The 19,441-nt window shown below is 40.8% G+C and overlaps 1 protein-coding gene across 3 annotated transcripts in view; it reads right to left on the bottom strand.

Annotated features, from left to right (window-relative positions):
* The window catches only part of LOC142104522 (ninjurin-1-like), a 327,591-nt gene that overhangs the window by 7,958 nt on the left and 300,192 nt on the right, over positions 1 to 19,441 (bottom strand). For all 3 annotated transcript variants that reach the window (XM_075189241.1, XM_075189243.1, XM_075189242.1), the window contains one exon: positions 16,343 to 16,443. In XM_075189241.1, coding sequence (XP_075045342.1) covers positions 16,343 to 16,443 — 101 coding nt within the window. The remainder of the gene's footprint in view (positions 1 to 16,342; positions 16,444 to 19,441) is intronic.

Genomic DNA, 19,441 nt, shown 5'->3' with positions numbered 1-19,441 from the left:
TGTTGACTATGGGTGTAGGGTCACTCTGCTGTACTAGACCAGACACTGCAGGATGTCTACAATACGTATGTGGAATATGAAATCTCAGAGGAACGCACAGAAAAAAAAATATTAATCAATCAATGTTACCTGTCAATAATATAGTCATTTATCATTAGAACTGTACATAAAATGCATTTTTACAGTTTCCCTGATTGAAAACACATGTTATAGCATGAATTCGATACTACCTCAGGACTTAGACTAGCCCCTTAGCTGGTGCAAGAGATACGGCAGGAAAAGAAGAAATTTTTACCCACGCAGAGCTTCATTTCGACGTGGCTGTATTCGCTTCAGTTTGGCACAGCCATATTGTGCATCGAGTACGGGCACACGCCCCTTCAACGCCCCGTTCCCTTCCCGAAATCGTAGACTGTCGTAATGGTCACTTGTGTCGGCATACGCAGCGGACTCGCTTTTGTTGACGGCCGAGTGTCCTCGTTCTGGACATGCGCAGAAGGGAATTGTGTACGATACGCACAAAAAGCAGAGAAACGTCCCTTAATGACTCAGGCCCTTGGTGTCTTCATGCCTTTGTAATATCATGAAACAGGGGCGCCTTTATGAAAAATCATGGAGTCCATTTTTTCCCAACAATCGCTGTTGTTTTGATACATGAGGGCTGTCACTGAGAGAGGGGCTTGGCTTCCTTCATTTAAATGAGACTGTGGGGAGTCTATTGGATAGGAGTTACTATCCCAAATTCCCAGTTGTCCTGCAGATGGACGCAATTTGTGACTCATGAGGAGCTGCAGTATCTGTGTCCTTTATATAATATCTTGCTGTAAATGTCTTGGCGATATTGCAATCTTAGAGATCACTCACTATTTTTTGTGTGTGTGTGAGCTCGAGGTGCTCGTTGTGCCAAATCACTGACGGGTGCCTCTACGAGAAGTGCAGTGCTCTAGAGGCCAACAGGTCTTTGGACCTTCTCCAAAAGGAGAAAAGCCCCTTAGGGGCCAAGGGTTTTCAGGCCTCTCTTTTCCACAAGGCTAGGGGTGGCCCCTTCCTCCCTGGGTTCCACAGAAGTGGAAAACCCAGGAAACTGAAATGCGTCAGCTCTCCCCCTTCGGGAGGGAGCCATAAATCAAGAGGAGGGAACCTTGGATAAGGTAGAGTGGCCCTTAAGGGTCCAGCCTGCTACCAAAACCAAAATGTGCCCATCAAAAACAAGTAGGGTGACCAACATGTAAGGAGAATAAATAAAATAAATAGTGCCTGGTAAGACCCCAGCCTTTCAGCCGGTGCTTCCTCCCAAAGCCAACAGGCTAGGTGTCACGCATTGCACCAGCTACCTATCATTTTGGTCACTGTTCTTACCTGTTTCCCTTGGTTCTCTCTCCCTGCATTCACTTATTGGTCTGAACTGAGCATGCGCACACCTGGTCTTTTCAAAATTTCCTGCACTCTCTTGATTGGCTAATTGCCTGTCAGCTCTGTCTATTTAAAGCATTTGCTTTTCTACTAAGGTGCCAGATCTTCAGGTCTCCTTACCTGTTAAGACGTTATTCTCTTTGGCTCCCGTCTGCACATATGTATTCTGTGCTATCTGTTCCACGATCAAGACCTGCTGTATTGTTGCTGGAACCTCGTGCCTCATAATCAGTCCTATTCCCAGCTATTCGCTTTCTAAAGACCTCAAAGCTTCGGTTCACTGCCATTCACCTGACCCTCTGCACTTGCCGTCCAGCAGAAGTCCTTCTCCACGGTTCCATCTCACCCTGCTCTAATCACCCTTAGAGGACTATGACCTGCGGCTAGAGAGCAGCTAAGTCCATATTCCCTTGCCGGGGATCCCTGGTGAATATCTCTCTACCGTTAGACTCCGCACCTCTCTGGGGGTAAGTCTATCTAGAGCGGGGCTTTGAGGTCTATCCCAAACTCAGGTCCCGCGACACTAGAGCAAAAGAAAGAGTGGGCTGAAAGACTTAAAGTGCCCTCATGTATTTGCCCACAGGGTTAGGCATCCCGCCTTCTATGCCATAGAGCCAATTCTCATCCTCGGGTAGGATATTATACCGGTACATCGAAGCACCTCGGCACCTGGCCAGATGACCAAGGTTGACTGTCCTTTCGGAGAGTGCTGTCTCCATCCTACTCAGACTGTACTACACTTGATCTTAGCCAAAACTATACTTGCTCCACAGAACACAAGTTGTCAGCCCTCCCCTGTAGAGCACAAAGAGTGGAAGACAGGTCTGTGAAAGTCCCCATTGAAATTTTTTGGATGTTGCAATTCAAAATGCAGGTAAGCAAGACAGATGGTTTCATACAGTGTGGCCTGACCTACCGCCTATGGATCCTCTAAGTGTTTGATTGACTAAACTAATCAGGACAGGTCTTTTCCTTGAGGGCCGTAAACATGCCAAGGTCTTACACCCACATTTATTTATGCAAATTATTCTCATTAAGTTTTCACCTGTACTAATTACATGCAAATGAGATGACCACTCAGATGCAGGAGGCTTCACAATAGGTTAATAGCAGATCCTGATGGCTGAGCGTGGACCTGAATCCCACCATTAACCTCTTCACTGCTTTAGGATGATAGTGGTCACCGCGCAGTTTTTACATTTTAAGAGGATTAATATTTTCGATGAGGTGCGCAGCAGGTGTCAAAGAACTTTGTTGAAGACTCGAGAATACTAATATAACTAACTAAAACCTAAACAATATTGGTGATATGTTATAGCAGACTGGGAAGTGTACTGTCAGATTAGCACCGCTTATTAGGAAATGAATAAGTTGCTCACTGAATGCTGCCTTTTTATTGAAAGTCTGTCCCTTTTACCAAAAGAGCCCCCTCTGTTAGTTTGTGATCCCCGAGTGGGATCCTAGAATTTTAAGAGTCTTATTCTAGTCATATATCTACTACAGTCTATTGGGTCAACGGCACTTACGGCCCCAGGTCAAAAAAAGTTGAGCACGCCGTCCTTATAATACTGTCACTGAGATAACTTGTCGTATTAACAGTTGACTCTCACGTATTAAACTTTAGTGGCAAGTTTACATAATGCAGAATATCAGGTAATCATCCTAAGACCACAGCTAGTTACTAACTGGGATATAATTGTGTTTTGTGTCCCAGTGGTGCAGACTGAACATAGTTGTGTACTGTAATCATCAGAATTAATACTATGTATCTGATGGGCAGGAAAATACAAAAAAAAATAAAAGTTGGGGACAGTGGCTCAGTGGTTAGCACTTCTGCCTCACATCACTGGGGTCATGGTTTCGATCCCCGACCATGGCCTTATCTGTGTGGAGTTTGTATGTTCTCCCCGTGTTTGCGTGGGTTTCCTCCCACACTCTAAAAACATACTGGTAGGTTAATTTTCTGTTATTAAAGTGACCCTAGTCTGTCTCTCCCTCTATCTGTGTGTGTGTGTCTGTATGTTAGGGAATTTAGATTGTAAGCTCCAATGGGGCAGGGACTGATGTGAGTTCTCTGTACAGCGTTGAGGAATTAGTGGCGTTAGATAAAGAGCTGCTGCTGATTGGACAGCCCTTATGGTCGTCCGTCCTTTACAAAACACATCAGGGGTAAATGTATCAAGCTGAGAGTTTTCTGATGGGTTTGAAAAACCAATCAGATTCTAGCTATCATTTATTAAGACCATTCTACAGAATGAAAGCTAGAATCTGATTGGTTGCTACAGACAACATCTCCACTTTTCAAACCCACCACAAAACTCTCAGCTTGATACATTTTATCCCCCAGAAGTGTAAAACGTCCTTGGTAAAGATGGAGATAGTCTGTAATGTATTCGGACACCCGCTGTGACCTTTACACATTGATACCGGTAAAAACTCTTTGCTTATAAGCCTGTCTTTTGGATACAATGTGATGGAATATACACTGTATTTTGCAGTTAGTTTCCATGAGAAGTTACACATGTTTGATGGACAGTGCCTGGGAATATTTATATCTGAAACAAAAACCATTTTATTAATAGGTATACGGGGCATTGGCCAGGGCTTCCAGCACAGGGAAACTTTTCATTACTAATAATTGAATCTGGACAAGATTAAAAGAGCTTTTATCTGAGCTGCCCAGCATCCTAGAAAGACAAGTGTGTCATTGTGTCAGGAAAGAGAAACTCCTCTTTCAAGTAGTTGCTGGAGATGATTTGAGATTTTCTGGCTCAAATAGAAAGAAAATAAAAAAAATACACAAGATCCAGATCAACTATTGCCTGATAGCTGCAATCTTATCTCTTACATAGTCCTAACATTAGCCCAGGTACTGAACCTGCCCCAATCATTAACACGGCGGAATGCTTGCAACGTTACCCTGTGGACCCACTAATGTCTTAAAGCGGCAGCTGAAGACTAGAGGACCAGATGAAGGATCAGATGAAGAGCACAGATCTGAAGGTAAATCGTGTCAGTGTGTATGGATGAATCGTCAGACTGATCGGACCTTCATTCGTAGGTACAATCGTTTGAGATAACACGTCGGTCAGAAAATTCTTCAGTGTGTACCTAGCCTTAGCCAATAAAAGTACATCTAGTGCTGATTATGCCATATAATCACACTGATATCCCCTTTGTAAACATTTTAAATCCAAGTATTTTTATTAAAGATGATTCCCAACCATGGCAATACACACAGCCTTAGTCCATTGGACTGTTATGGAGCCCAGCAATACAGCGGCTCCTTTCCAAGAGGAAAAATGTGCCTTAAAGTTAAACTTAATATGGATTCATAACAGAATGATCCAGGGATGGTTTAAAATATTTGGAAAATAATTGACTGTTTATATCATTTAGACCAATGTGTCAGATCACTACTAATGCACAATTGGATGCTGTGTGGGGACGGAGCAGATGTTATGATAGGTATGATTATGTTTTAGTATATGAGTTAATTTATTTATTGAGAACCATCAGGTGTCACTGTTTATGCTGCTATTGGGATCCTGGGAAGATATATTCCGAGAGTAGCTAATCCCGTTAGCCGGAGAACCGGGGGCAGCTGTTTTTCCAGGTGCCCCTCTATTCCTATGACAGCCCTGGCCAAACAACCGGCGAGGGATGAGCAGGAAGACAGTATTACAGAACCGGCAGAGCCCAGAAGAACGGCTGCATGTATACGGTCTGGTTAAGGGTTCAGGCCACCCTTGGGTTATAGGGCACCCTCACCGTCCGCACCAAGCTAATATCATCACCATCATCATTTATTTATATAGCGCCAACATATTCCGTAGTGCTGTACAATTGGGGACAAACACAGTAAACTAATAAACAAACTGGGTAAAACGGACAAAGAGGTGAGAAGGCCCTGCTCGCAAGCTTACAATCTATGGGACAATGGGAGTTTGACACATGAGGTTAAGTCTACATTTTGCATTTCGACCCCACCAAAATGCAACGGTAAAAGTGACTCATAAGCTAAATGATCCCGTCACACAACAATGTTGGTCAGGGGGTAGTTGTCTTGTGTGAAATTGTGTAACGGGTGGTAATAGGGTAATGTAGTGAGGTTTAGAAGGTGGTTGAGGAATATTATAAGCTTGTCTGAAGAGGTGGGTTTTCAGAGAACGCTTGAAAGTTTGTAGACCAGAGGAGAGTCTTATTGTGCGAGGGAGGAAATTCCATAGAGTGGGTGCAGCCCGAAAAAAGTCCTGTAACCGAGAATGGGAGGATGTAATGAGGGTGGATGAGAGACGCAGATCGTGTGCAGAACGGAGTTGCCGAGTGCAGTAGATAAAATCTACCTTGTCCATAATTTATAATCCAGCTTCCTTCACCCCCCACACCAATATTTATATTCCGGTGTTTTTAAAACTCAGCTCCCGTTTGCTTTTTAAAAGGGTCACGGAAATCTCTGTCACTCATTTAGTTTCCATATAGTGTAACGGTGGAAACGAGTGTCACAGAGGGTCACATCTGTGCCCGTCGACATCCTTGTCTCTCCTACTCGCCCAAGGATGACCCATTATCTTCAGACTTTACCAGGGGAATATGTCAAGATTAAAACCTTACTATATTTTTTTTTATGTTTTCTCATTTACTTTGATGAACAACTTTATACCTCTCCCTGATACAATTTGGCACATCTCCCCCCAAATAATTGCGCCCCCCCCCCTTCCCAAAAACCTAGCACTCTAGGCTGCACCCTATCAGCCTAATGGATAGTCAGGCTCTGGGCATTTAGCAACCCCCCGGGGCTCCGGCTGTGGGGAGGAGGCACCCTAGGAAATTTTTTTCCTAGGTGCTAATGGTTTAGTCGATACCTAAAATCTCAACAGCATAATTAAGTTGATGAAGCTCAAAACTTGAAATACAATAAAAGTTCAACAAATTGGTGTAATGATACAAAGATCATTGTTCCATTATATTTGATTTACTATAAGTATCCAAATACTGCATTAGTCTTTCTTTACAACACACAACCTCTAAACCAGGGTTGTCCAACCCGCGGCCCAGCACGTCTGTAAATGTGGCCCAGAAGGAGTTTTGGTTGTGGCAAGGGGGCAGCACTGTTAATGGGAAAAAAAAATCCTGCAAAGAAAAGAAAATACTTACCTTGCGGTCACGTCAGCTGGTACTCCGGCTCCCTCCCTTGTCTCCTCCTCCGTGCGGTGCTCGCAGTGAATGTCGGGCGTGATGTCATCACGCCCAACATCCATTGCGGAGCGCAGCACAGAGGAGTCACCCGTGCGAGAAGAACAATCAGCAGCACAGAATTGGAGAAGAGAAGAGGACAGAAGAACAAGCCGATTAAAAGGTAAGTTAAGGGGGATTTTTTTTATTATTTCAAGGGACGCTGACCAGTGAATAAAAGTCACCTGGTCCTGGAGCATCATGGACCTTATCTCCCTGCTACATACTTCTACTTGTAATACTAATGGGGCATTATATATTATTCTCTTTGGCCCATTATAAGTTGTTATCCCTTAACTAACATAGTGGTGTAATTATCAAAACAGGTCACAATTTGGGGTCACAGTGATGTATATGTCAGGTACCGCAGGCCTGGTCAGGGCACCCTGATATACAATGCCTGGCTTAAATGCACTTTATTGATATTGCATCGAAACAATACAAAACGTGATTATAGTATAATTACTAGAGAGGATTTTTTGAGCAGGGCGATTAGAAATGTAAGTATAGGGGGATTTGAAAAAAAAGTGATATATATATAATTATATATATATATATATATATATATATATATATATATATATATATAAAATCACTTTTTTTCTCATATATATATGTTAACTATGTTTTCTATGGTTTTTTGGATGATCAGCTATCGTTATTGTTAGTGTATCTTATGTGCGGCCCAAACCAACTCGTCGTCTTCCAATGTGGCCCAGGGAAGCTAAAGGGTTGGACACCCCTGCTCTAAACCATGACTTTTATTTTTAACCATTAAATATCTCCTGTTGGTGTTAAAACCAGCAGAGGACAGTTGAGGGAAAATTGCAGCAGATATATAGGATGCCGTGCCACATTATACATGATTATATTTCTACATTGAATCTCCTTTTAATTACTTAACGCTCTTTGCAGATCTAGGATACCATCTGGCCAAACGCTCGCTACTTTCCATGGCAAGATACGATAGGCCTCTCTGCTCCACTGTACTTTGCCAAAATACCACAGCATACGTTAATGAATAAACAAACAATTACTAAGAAATTGTCAGGGCAGATCCGTCAGAGCCTCTTTAGCGGAAAAAAACTCAAATGCATTTTATCTGGCCCTGCGTTGCGCAATCATTGTTGTCTTAGAGCTGCTGTTCGATAGTGTAGTTAATTAATTTCAAATACAGTTCCAGACAATGTGATACAAATGAGAGAACAGATTGTTGCTCCTAGCCTCTTTATGCTGAATGAACGCAGGAAATTATATAGATCACAGGTCAGAAATCTGCTTTGATCGTAGCCATGATAGGTCTAGATGTTTAAAGTTGCATTACTCTAGGGATAAGGTTTCCCAGTCCAGTAACACAATGGGTAAAAACTATCCAGACGACTGCAAAAGGTGCGTGGAGTCAGGAAGGTGGAACAGTTTTTTTTAAATGGCCGACAAACACAAACTTTTGACTTTCATTGAGAGTTTCTAAAGCAACAAGTTTGCACTTGATCAAGGTTTCAACTTGTATTTGTTTTTTTAATTAAAATATCTAGAGGGCAGCAAAATGGATTTATTGTATAAACTGATTATGAATAAGTGAATGATATGACTCAAATGAATTATTTTATGATAAGCCAACACACCACAGTTTGATTATTTGAATGATCCAATCCCCCGATTGCTTCTGTGTGTACGTACGCGTGTGTGTATATATATGTTTATTTTTATTATTATTCACATAGTACAAATAATATTATGCAGAATCGTACAGAGAATATATAATCATTCATCTCCTTCGCCATCGGAGCTTGCAGTCTAAATTCGCTACAACACATACTAGGGTCCATTTAATTAACCTACTAGTTTTTGAAGTGTGGGAGGAAACCGGAGCTCCCAGCGCAATCCCACACAAACACGGGGAGTACATACACACTCCACGCAGATAGGACCCTGGTTGGGAATCAAACCCATGACCCCAGTGCTGTGAGCCAGCAATGCTAATAGGGGGTGGCTGGGCTGGTGGGCTATGGGGTCATCCTATTCACCCCAGGCCTGTCCCATATTGGGCTACCTTGGACTGTATCACTGGGCCACCTGCAGTTTTTCCCCTAATAGGCTGCTGAGTTGAGTCTTGCCCCCCCCCCCGAACTAGACTCAATTCCGGGGTAAATCTCATCTCTTGCATGACACTTAAAATGTAATATTTGGATTTGATTAGTGGCAAAGCAATGGGGCTGGGAGTAATCTTGCAGAATATCAGCACTAATCACAGACAAGCTCAGCTCTGCAAAGATTTCACCTTTCAAATGATAACTTAACACCTGATAACAGAGAACAGTGAGCATCTCCCGAGAAAGAGACTTGATTCTGGGCAGTTGGATTTAACATACAGTTTAATTTCCCAAAACACAGGTGGATATACTGCAACATGGTGGCGCTACCATCGGATGATTGTATATTGTTATCCGACAGCTCGTTAAAGCTTGTCACAAATGACTTTGTGATTGATAGTTTAATTGGCTGCTGGCACTTGGAATTGGTTAATGAGGTTGGTGCGAGGCTGTAATTAGAGTTTCTATACATAGGTAATTGTGGCGTTGCTATATTCTGTTGACCGGGAAAAATCTAACGATTCATTTAGATTCCAGCGTGGTGAAGGTGCAATTAAAATTCCTCTGTCGCTCCGTTAATGGGTAACTGGGAATTTGCTCTAGAATTTTTATTGTACATTTTTCCAGCCGCATAATGTTCTTAACATCTCAAAATACTGCTACAGATAGAGAGAAAACACTACAGTAATGCAAATGGTTTAAAACAAATTTTTTAATGCCTTAAATAGGGGGACAGACCAGGGCAGTATTTCCCAGATCCTAACAGTGCAGGTTTCCAGATCACCAGTGATATAATAATATCACCTGTTACATTGTATCAGTCAGTAACCACCTGTGGATCTGTTACAATGTATCAGTCAGTAACCACATGTGATCTGTTACATTGTATCAGTCAGTAGCCACCTGTGGATCTGTTACATTGTATCAGTCAGTAGCCACCTGTGGATCTGTTACATTGTATCAGTCAGTAGCCACCTGTGGATCTGTTACATTGTATCAATCCGTAACCAACTGTGGATCTGTTACATTGTATCAGTAAGTAGCCACCTGTGGATCTGTTACATTATATCAGTCAGTAACCAACTGTGGATCTGTTACATCGTATCAGTCAGTAACCACCTGTGGATCTGTTACATTGTGTCACTCAGTAACCACCTGTGGATCTGTTACATTGTATCAGTCAGTAACCACCTGTGGATCTGTTACATTGTATCAATCAGTAACCACCTGTGGATCTGTTACATTGTATCAGTCAGTAACCACCTGTGGATCTGTTACATTGTGTCACTCAGTAACCACCTGTGGATCTGTTACATTGTATCAGTCAGTAACCACCTGTGGATCTGTTACATTGTATCAATCAGTAACCACCTGTGGATCTGTTACATTGTATCAGTCAGTAACCACCTGTGGATCTGTTACATTGTGTCACTCAGTAATGACTACACCTGTGCTCCAGCAGGGATATCTGGAAAACCTGCACTGTTAGGGCTCCCTGAGGACTGGGTTTGGCAAATTCTCGACTAGACCTAAAAGTAATTCTGTTAAAAATTATTTACACTGAAAACATTGTAGGGGTAATTTACTAACATTACATTTAAGATGAAAATTAGCTCAACAAATAGCAATCAATCAGCGATGTCCATTATATTACTTGCACTTGACAGGTGAAAGCGAACTGATCCTTGGTTGCTGGGATTCAGAGCAAATATAAACTTAGCTTTTGTATGTTTTGGATGGCTCTTGTGGTTGAGTAAAGGGCTTCCATGACTGAGGGACTAGCTGACTAGCAATCATTTCCGGTGCTGGAAAATTCACAGACTCAAAGGCTTTTTTATTTTGCACAAATGCATTTGTTTTGTGCTGTGTTTTACATTGTAGCGGGACTCCATTCAGGTTGATTGTTTGCCTGCTCGGCCGCTGAATGCAACATTTTGCAAACGCTTCATCTGAGGAGTAAAACAAGATCACAGAGACCTTCCTCTGTCTAATTGTCTATGGGATATGTTTTCACTAACTGTGTTCAAGTTAAAATGTTCATTAACATATAGCTACCAATCAACAAGTAGCTTTAATCGATCTAGCGCTAGCTAAACAACTAAAGCAAATTTCTGATTGGCTGCTTTCGTTACTGTCCAGTAATTAACCCTATTAACATGTTTAATAAATGGTTGTGAGCATTTCAAGGGGTGCTTAATACTTCCGCCCTCCTTCCTGTTTGTGTACCCAGTTACCCGTTAAGGCTTGAACTGGCCGTTAGCAAAGGATCCTCTGGTTGGCACCAAACCTTAGTGTGTACCTATTGTACGTTAGATGTAAGGAAACGTGAAGAGTGACTTGTGTGATGTCATACATCCTTTAAACAAAGCTGTCACTATATTACACGTCACATAATCTGTTTTTGAGTTACTCTGATTGCCAGATATACAATACATGCTATTGGGATCCGCCTACTTTGGGGTAACAGAATAATAGCACACTGAACAATGATACACCGACACTTGGGTCCCAAAAAAGAAAATGAATGGGAACCGCTGAGGTAAATGATCAGACTGAACATATTCTGTAGTAAATAGACTCTTTAAATGGGCCTGAATATTTTCTTACATTGAATAAGAATAATCTTGTCAAAAATATATGTCTGCTATGAAGAAAAATAGTTTTACTCAGTGAGACTCACACAGTAACAAAAAAGACAGTAATGTTATTGTATTGTCTTATTCCCTTCCCGTGACGCTGAGACACAGGGGGCTGAGGAGAGAGTTGTGGATCTGTCAGTCTGCACCTTCATTAGTCTCCTGTGGTGAGGAGACGTGATACCTAGCGGGCCCTAGGAGATCCTACAATGTGCTGATGTAGTATATGCAAGTAATATAATATAATATCTATCTATCTATCTATCTATCTATCTATCTATCTATCTATCTATCTATCTATCTAATATCTATCTATATCATATCTATCTCATATCTATCTATCTATCTCATATCTATCTATCTATCTATCTCATATCCATCTATCTCAAAGGAAAACGTGGACTGCTCTGTGAGTATATTTTTATAGGCGCTATTTTGCAGGTCAATGCTGCATTTTCCCCTGTGTAAGCAGGCTGCAAATCACGCACAATAGTCACACAAGTCCCGCTTTTCATACATGATCCCTATTATTGCCTGCCCAATGTTATATGGGGTAATCATGTGCAACTTTATATGGAGCCATGTTTCACCCTCTGCAACATTCATACGAAATCCGAGACCTCCGTACCCAGGATGAAATTAAAACGTTAAACTGACTGTGTACCCTGTAATCAAAGTATTGTGTTATCGTGACCTCACAATAATACCTAGAATGGTGTAATGTAAAGTCTGGTATTATTATTATGTGAAAGCCTTTTAGACCCCCCCTCCTCCTCACCCCCCCTCCCACCCTTCTTCCCCGTCCCCATGGGGTTGGAAAGATCAGGGCGAGATCAGATTTCTAAAGTGTTGTACAAAGACTACAACAATATAATCCTGAGACATAGCGATGAATGAAAATCCTATTCTCCTAGTAACATCCTAAACCTCAGAGGTCACGTCACCCCGATGCTCGTTATTCTTTACAAGTAATGAAACAATTGCCGGTGTCAGTACAGGGTCAATATATCCTTCCTTTCCTATTGAAGGTGATATCTTTGGTGGGTTCATGCAGGATTCTGTACACAGTATATACTCCGAATGACTTGTATGTTTACGGGTTCATCCATACACAGATACATGCTTCCACTAAGCGTCTTCAATGTTTATGTTTGACGAAAACAACATGGATCAAAACACAGACAGCTGTGGAAAATGAGCTTCTGTGAGAACTTAGAAGGAATATTTCATTGGTTGGTTGAACATCACAAAATAGAAAAAAAAAAGGTGAAACACACATTTTTTAACCTGTTTATGAATGTATTTATCATCAGGCCGCGCTAGGACTAGTTTCCTATCACTGTGATAAAAGAACTTTCTATCGGCAAAATTTTCACCAGGGCAACTGCTCAGCTCCCCGGCAGTGCCGGGTGCCGGTGGTAAGTGGATTCGTAACGCCACGCCGGCCACTCTGGCTCCCTCTGCGCATACGTGACCTAGCTTTGATGGTTCACACTTGCTCAGTGGAACCGGAAGACCGGACTTTCAGCTCCACTTTCCATTTAAAAAAAAAAATTACAAAATAGTTAAAAGTGTAAAAAAAAAAAAGAGAAATTATAAAATGAATGCAAAAAAAAATAAAAAATTAATTATTGAAATAATAAAGCATTTCCCCTGTCTCCGAGAGGCTGTATCAGCCCCGCTGTACTACAGAATTCAGGATTCAGCGTTCACCTACTTAAATGGTTTTACTAATGTGTCCCCTCCCCTTAGCTGGGAACCTGGGGGTGGTCCATGCAGCCCCTCTATTTTCTCTTACAACTCCAACCGAAAACCATCACAAGCCTCATCCCGTTATTGAACCTCTTGCCCCCATTCCCTTACCCTGTTGCCTTTTACAGCTGATGAACTACACTGATTTTCATTTTGGGGGAGAGCAAGGGAAAGCTGGCATATTTTAGCCCGGGGGGAAAGACTTGACTCAGCCTATTAAGCACATTTTAAAGGAAAAATGTATTCAGTTATTCAGCGCTGAGCGTTATCCCGCAGTTCTGACATGACAAATAGCAGACCCAGTAAACCTCTGTGTAGCCAGCTCATTCATTGGGCCTGACTCAGAGTGTAATGCTGTCAGAATAACCAGCAGATGCATCCCCTTGACAACAGACACACCCTACAGAAACTTACATCCAACTTACAAACATGTGCACGAACCTTTTATTTTATACATTATGAACGCCGTCGTTTTGAAGCATCATTTAAACTTGAATAACCTATCTAATTCTGCAGGAACAACATTCCAACATGAGTCCAAAAAAGTATTATTATTTTTTTCATCTTTGCTGTTGCATTGATCTGTGTTTTTATTAAATAACACAATAACATTGTATTTTTTTCCCACTGAGAGTTAAGTATCTAACCTCTTTCATAAATACTAATGGAAAAGCAGAATGACGTTGAATGTTCTGACATATAGTTTTCTATAAATGTATTTCAGGAACACAAAGGAAAATATATCCAAGTTTAAGTGAGGATCTATAGACAATCCATGATAAGAACTTTTGATGCTTTTGTAAACATGATACTTTCTGCTTACGGTGTCCCTGAACATAAAGTAAACGTGGGGAATGCACGAAAATGGGATGGATCATCAATGCACGCATAAGGAGCAAACCTGCGTTTGTTTTAAAACGCACGTAATTCCGGCATACGCACGCCCGAATTCAACAAGGAGCGGATCTAAAGATACGTGTGTTGATGAATTCGGTCTGTAGGTCTGTTGTGCTATACTGCACAAGATACTGCAGGATACGTCCAATACTATGTGGAATATAAATTTGCATAAGAATACACAGTAAAAAAAACAAACACAATTAATGTCCTAGGTCCTAGTTAATGATATAGTGATAAAACAGTTTAAAAAAAATAAAGTGTTTTTTTTTTATAAATATTTTTTCCATGAAATACATTTATTAGGATTTTCTAAATGTCTACTGTACATAAAATATTTTTTACAGTTGTTTTTTACTGCAAACACATGTTATAGTATGCATACACGACTGTCATCACTACTGATCAGGACTTAGACTAGCCCTGTAGCTGGAGCAAGAGACACGGCAGAAAAATAACTACCTTTGAGATGTCCAAAAGTTTAACCGAACGCGGTTTGCGTGCGCTCAAGTTTGCAACGCCCTTACTGCACATTGATTACGGATGAACGTCCCTTCCCGCCACAATCCCCGAAGTTGTAAATTGGAGTAAGTGCCCTTTGCGTACGCAGAGGAATTGAACGTTGCTGCGTTTAGTTGCGTAGGGTCCGGTTTTGAGCATGTGAATATCAAATTTGTGGATTGTACGCACAAAATCGGCATTTACGGTCCTTGATGAGTCAGGTCCGCATAGTTTATCACGATTGTTTACAGAACCATTAAACTTTACAGCTATTAGCTCTGCACATATTTGCAAAACATATGTAGAAATGAATACGGGACTTGTAAGTAAAGACATTGCAGATGGCTGTTATTACAGAGCATGGATTGCATCCAGCAGCTTCTGTAGGTTTATTGAACACAATATAGAATATGATATATCTTGAGTTCAGTCAAGGTATTGGTAATGTTTACATATATATATTTTTAAAGTCCTTCACTACTATAAATAAATACTTCCCTGCTCCCTCACTTTGCAGAGAACTATGTTTTAACAGTTTTACTAGTGAAACTTAAGTAGATCCAGGCTGTACATTTTGTTTATAACATTTAGGAACATGAAAAACTATGTGTACTTGAATAATTTGCAGTTCTCTATTCCTAGTTCAAACTTTTGGTTGGTACCGACTAGAGATGTTCACTGACCCCCGTGTTTTGGTTTTGCCAAAACCGCCCTTGCGTGCTTTGGTTTTGGATCCCGATTTTTTTCTAAAATCACTATTTATTTTGCTAAAATCACATAATTTGGCTCTTGTTTTGTTCCTACATTATTATTAACCTCAATAACATTAATTTCCAGTCATTTCCAGTCAATTTTGTCAAGTGACAAGAACACTGCTACCCCTCCTGTTTCTGTGTGAGCAATGGCACTGGAGACTGGAGAGTGACAAGAACACTGCTACCCCTCCTGCTTCTGTATGAGCAATGGCACTGAGCAATGTCACTGGAGACTGGAGAGTGACAAGAACACTGCTACCCCCTCCTGATTCTGTATGAGCAATGGCACTGGAAACTGGACAGTGACAAGAACACTGCTCCCCCTGTTTCTGTGTGAGCAATGGCACTGGATCTCCTGGGGATGGAGGTACTTATGTAATCCAAAAGCCGTGAGATCTGACAACGCAACAATGAAGTTTTGCCTAAGTTCAGATCCGAGGATGCGCGAAAAGTACCGAGCCAGCTCGCGAGCCTACTCGGATCCCCTAAGTTCAGGAGGGCTCAGTTTTCATAAAACCGAGCCCGAACATCTCAAGTACCGACACCATTATCAACATGTCATGTCCTGTCTTGTTCTGATGAACCGTTGCCTTGATCATAAAGGCAGATTTCGGGGGTGCATGGTTTGCCAAGCTTTCAGATAACTGTTCCCACAGCACCCCAGTTATTTAGGAGAAAGGAAAATATTTTTATGTTGGGGAAACTTTTCAATAAGTTATTTGCACTTATTTATTTTTTTTACACCTCTGAGAATGCGAGACAACAGGGCTTTCATTTGCGTAGTTAATTTAGCTCTTAGATATCACTTTTACTTTTCATCCAAAACACAAAGCTCATGATAAGAGATAAAGAAGAGTATTTTCCTCCATGCATACCTCATTGCTGTTGTGGTAATGAACTTTGAACAAATATGTGAATGTGATTTGCTAAATCGATTTTCAGCCAGAAAGAAAACATTTTAAAAAAACAAATTGATGATTGAAATTAGAGTTGCACAAATTCCTGATCACGGTTCAGCGGACACAATTAAATGCAAAGAAACGACTTTTGACCTGCGTACCTGTCACTCAGCCGTCGCTCTGGATCGTCACATTCAATGTTCTTGGTTCCCTTGTAGATGAGAAGAGCGGCCACAATTAGCTGCAGGAGAACCGAGATACACTGTAACAACACAATAATTCTGTTAAAATCTCACAGGCATGTGTGTAGCCCTTTAACAATGTTCAAACGTGGCTATGTCGATGCCTTACTTAATATTACTAGTTTGCAACTGCCTTCCACAACTGGATCGTGAGCTGATGGCCAAATTGACAGTTTTATAATGGGCAGGCTAGATAGAACATGTGAGGATACCACCCTTAGCTGGGATAGCAGTTACCCTCTGTGGGATTCAACTCACTCGGGTAGACCAGAATATATCCAAATTAAGGCTTTATTACAACAGCACAACACCACAAGACGTTCACAAGTTACAGGGTAAATGGTAGCATGTATCCTCCAGCAGCCTCTTGCATTCAGCACTCCAAAGTAATAATCTCAGTCTCTTTCAGAGTCTTATCCTCCCGCAATGTTACCACTAGTGATTAGCAAAACAGTTACGGTGTCATCCAGCCTGGGTTACTGGCTCACACCGACCCTGTCCTGGTAGGGTTTCCTCCAGCGGCACCACAGTGCCTGGCCCAGAGTCCTTTTCACTGATGTCTTGTACACCAGGATCCTCCAAGCTAGAATACCTCTCTTGGCATTCTGCTCTTCCTATATTCTTCCCTGTATACCCAGGAAGTAAGGTCAAATGTCTCGAACCTCCCCCTTACAGCAGGGGCACTTTAGCTGCTAGACATACTGTCCCTGTTTTCTTAATTATACAATAGAATGGCTTAACTCAATTAGCTATTTTGACTTAATAACTAAACATGGGGTTACAATATTACAGCAGGGAATGACACTGCACGCTTACATGAAACAATAAGACTTTTGACACATTGTAGCAGCAGTGTTACGCCATCTGAATCTGTGATACATTTTGATACAATAACATTTATATTGATACATATTGATACATTTCCCAATGCTATTTCACCCAATATATTACTGTGGAGGCACATTGCATATCATTTAGAAAAGGCCTGTCCAACCTGCGGCCCTCCAGGTGTTGTGAAACTACAAGCCCCAGCATGCTTTGCCAGTAGACAACCAGTTTATAGCTGGAAGGGCATGCTGGGACTTGTAGTTTCACAACATCTGGGGGGCCGCAGGTTGGACAGGCCTGATTTAGAAGTTCTAACCTCATTACCTCTCAGATTACCTGTTGACCTAGCTAATTAACATGGGCTGTCAGCTAGTTAACTCAGACATTGTTCTGATTACAAACCAAATCTATTCTTACGGAATCATAGAACAATCATGATCCTCGCTGTATCGCAGTATAGTCATCCGCAACATGATCCCACAACAACAATATACAGTATATTTCGCTATGTGATTGACACTTGTCTGTCATCCTTGATTATTCAGTTGATTTTATGAAACAACACCTACGTCTCAGGAACATAATTAAATCCAGCAATATCTTTCTTTTTCATGCATCTGTTTTTATTGAGTGTCAATGATTGTGAAAGAAAAAAAAAATCCCACAATATCTTTTATGTGAACAAAACACATAATTATTTATGGAACGCGGCTGAATACATTACAGTATGTCTCATGTTATTGGAGATACATTGATTGTGTGATGTTATTTCCTCATTAAAATGACAAAAAAGAATTGACATATGGAAACCAATAACTTTTATAGAAACATTTATAAGAATTTCTGTATACAGCAAGGACCGAATCTAGAAACTGGGTTTATATAAATATGATAAAAGAATTGGATATAGAATAGAATAATTTGAGAATGCCAAGTGACAATAAAAAAACAAACACAGTTTGTTATATATAAAAATAAAAACATTATTACCAAAATATTATTCCTTTCTTATGTCGTATACTGACTATGTACACATGTTATAGAATAAACATAAAGAAAACATATTCTGTAAAAATAAAGGGTATTATTTGCTAACAAATATACCCATAGTAACCAATCAGATATTTAACTTCTTTGTCTAATTTTCATTAAAACAAGCAAAGATAATTGGTCATTTTGTACTTGTTTAGTGAATAGCAAAGTCTATATTTACTGGAGACAAGTGAATGTTTTGTGGTTTGCGATATTGGGCCAATAAACTTTAAATTCATACATATTTTCAGTACAAATTGTTAAACTGATATTCTCAAAACACTGAGAGTTGAAAAAACTCAAAATCTTCTAAAACATTTCACCCCTCCCTAGTATTACTATACAGCCCTAAAGGGACATTATTTTTAGGAACCGATAGGGAAATCACTTTAAGCTAATTTTCTGCTGGCTTCCTGGTGGGTGTTGGAAGAGTAGAAACTAATCCGTGAGATTTATAGCTGTCAATCACAATGCAATCAAAAATCGGAGATGTGAGGAAATGGTGGAATATGTTGTTACAAAGTAATCGTTATAATCATTTCAGTTTTCAATACAGGGATGAAAGTGATTACATCATTTGGAGTTTTGAAGCGATGCCTTTCACTCATTGGTTAAGCGATGGGTCCCCATTTTCTTCTGCTTGATCAGGGCTCGACTATCGCTAAAAAGCAGACCTGGCAAACAAAGTACACCGACCCCCCCTTCATATATGTGATTGAAGCGAAAACATTTTTTGGTGCTCCACATCAAAACATTCATAATTCTTGAAAGTCAAACAAAGTTATTTGAAGGTGGACATCCAAGTTACTATAGTCAGTGAACCTATATAAATAAAACCAATAAAAGCAAGAACATATCCAATTGTTGACTATGTAGCAAGGCTTCCAATGACCTCTGGGTGTACCTTCTGAGAATCCTGATCTTCCCAGAATCCTCCCCTTCTTTCTTCTCCTGTGAAGTCCATACAATAAATCTCTTCTCTCTGCTTCATGTTTGTGTCACTGTCATTTATCGCCCCCAGACCCAGACTCCAAACTCCTTGACAACTTAGTGGCTCTCTCACCTCCTATGGACCTACCTTCTCACTCTCATTCCAGGGGATTTCATCATCCCCATCCATTACCCAACTGACACTACCGTCTCTATGTTCACCGTACG

This window comes from Mixophyes fleayi, chromosome 10 (genome assembly GCF_038048845.1).
Source record: "Mixophyes fleayi isolate aMixFle1 chromosome 10, aMixFle1.hap1, whole genome shotgun sequence".
NCBI lineage: Eukaryota > Metazoa > Chordata > Amphibia > Anura > Limnodynastidae > Mixophyes > Mixophyes fleayi.
The sequence above is the reverse complement of the archived record's forward strand: the minus strand, read 5'-3'. Positions and strand labels throughout refer to the sequence as shown.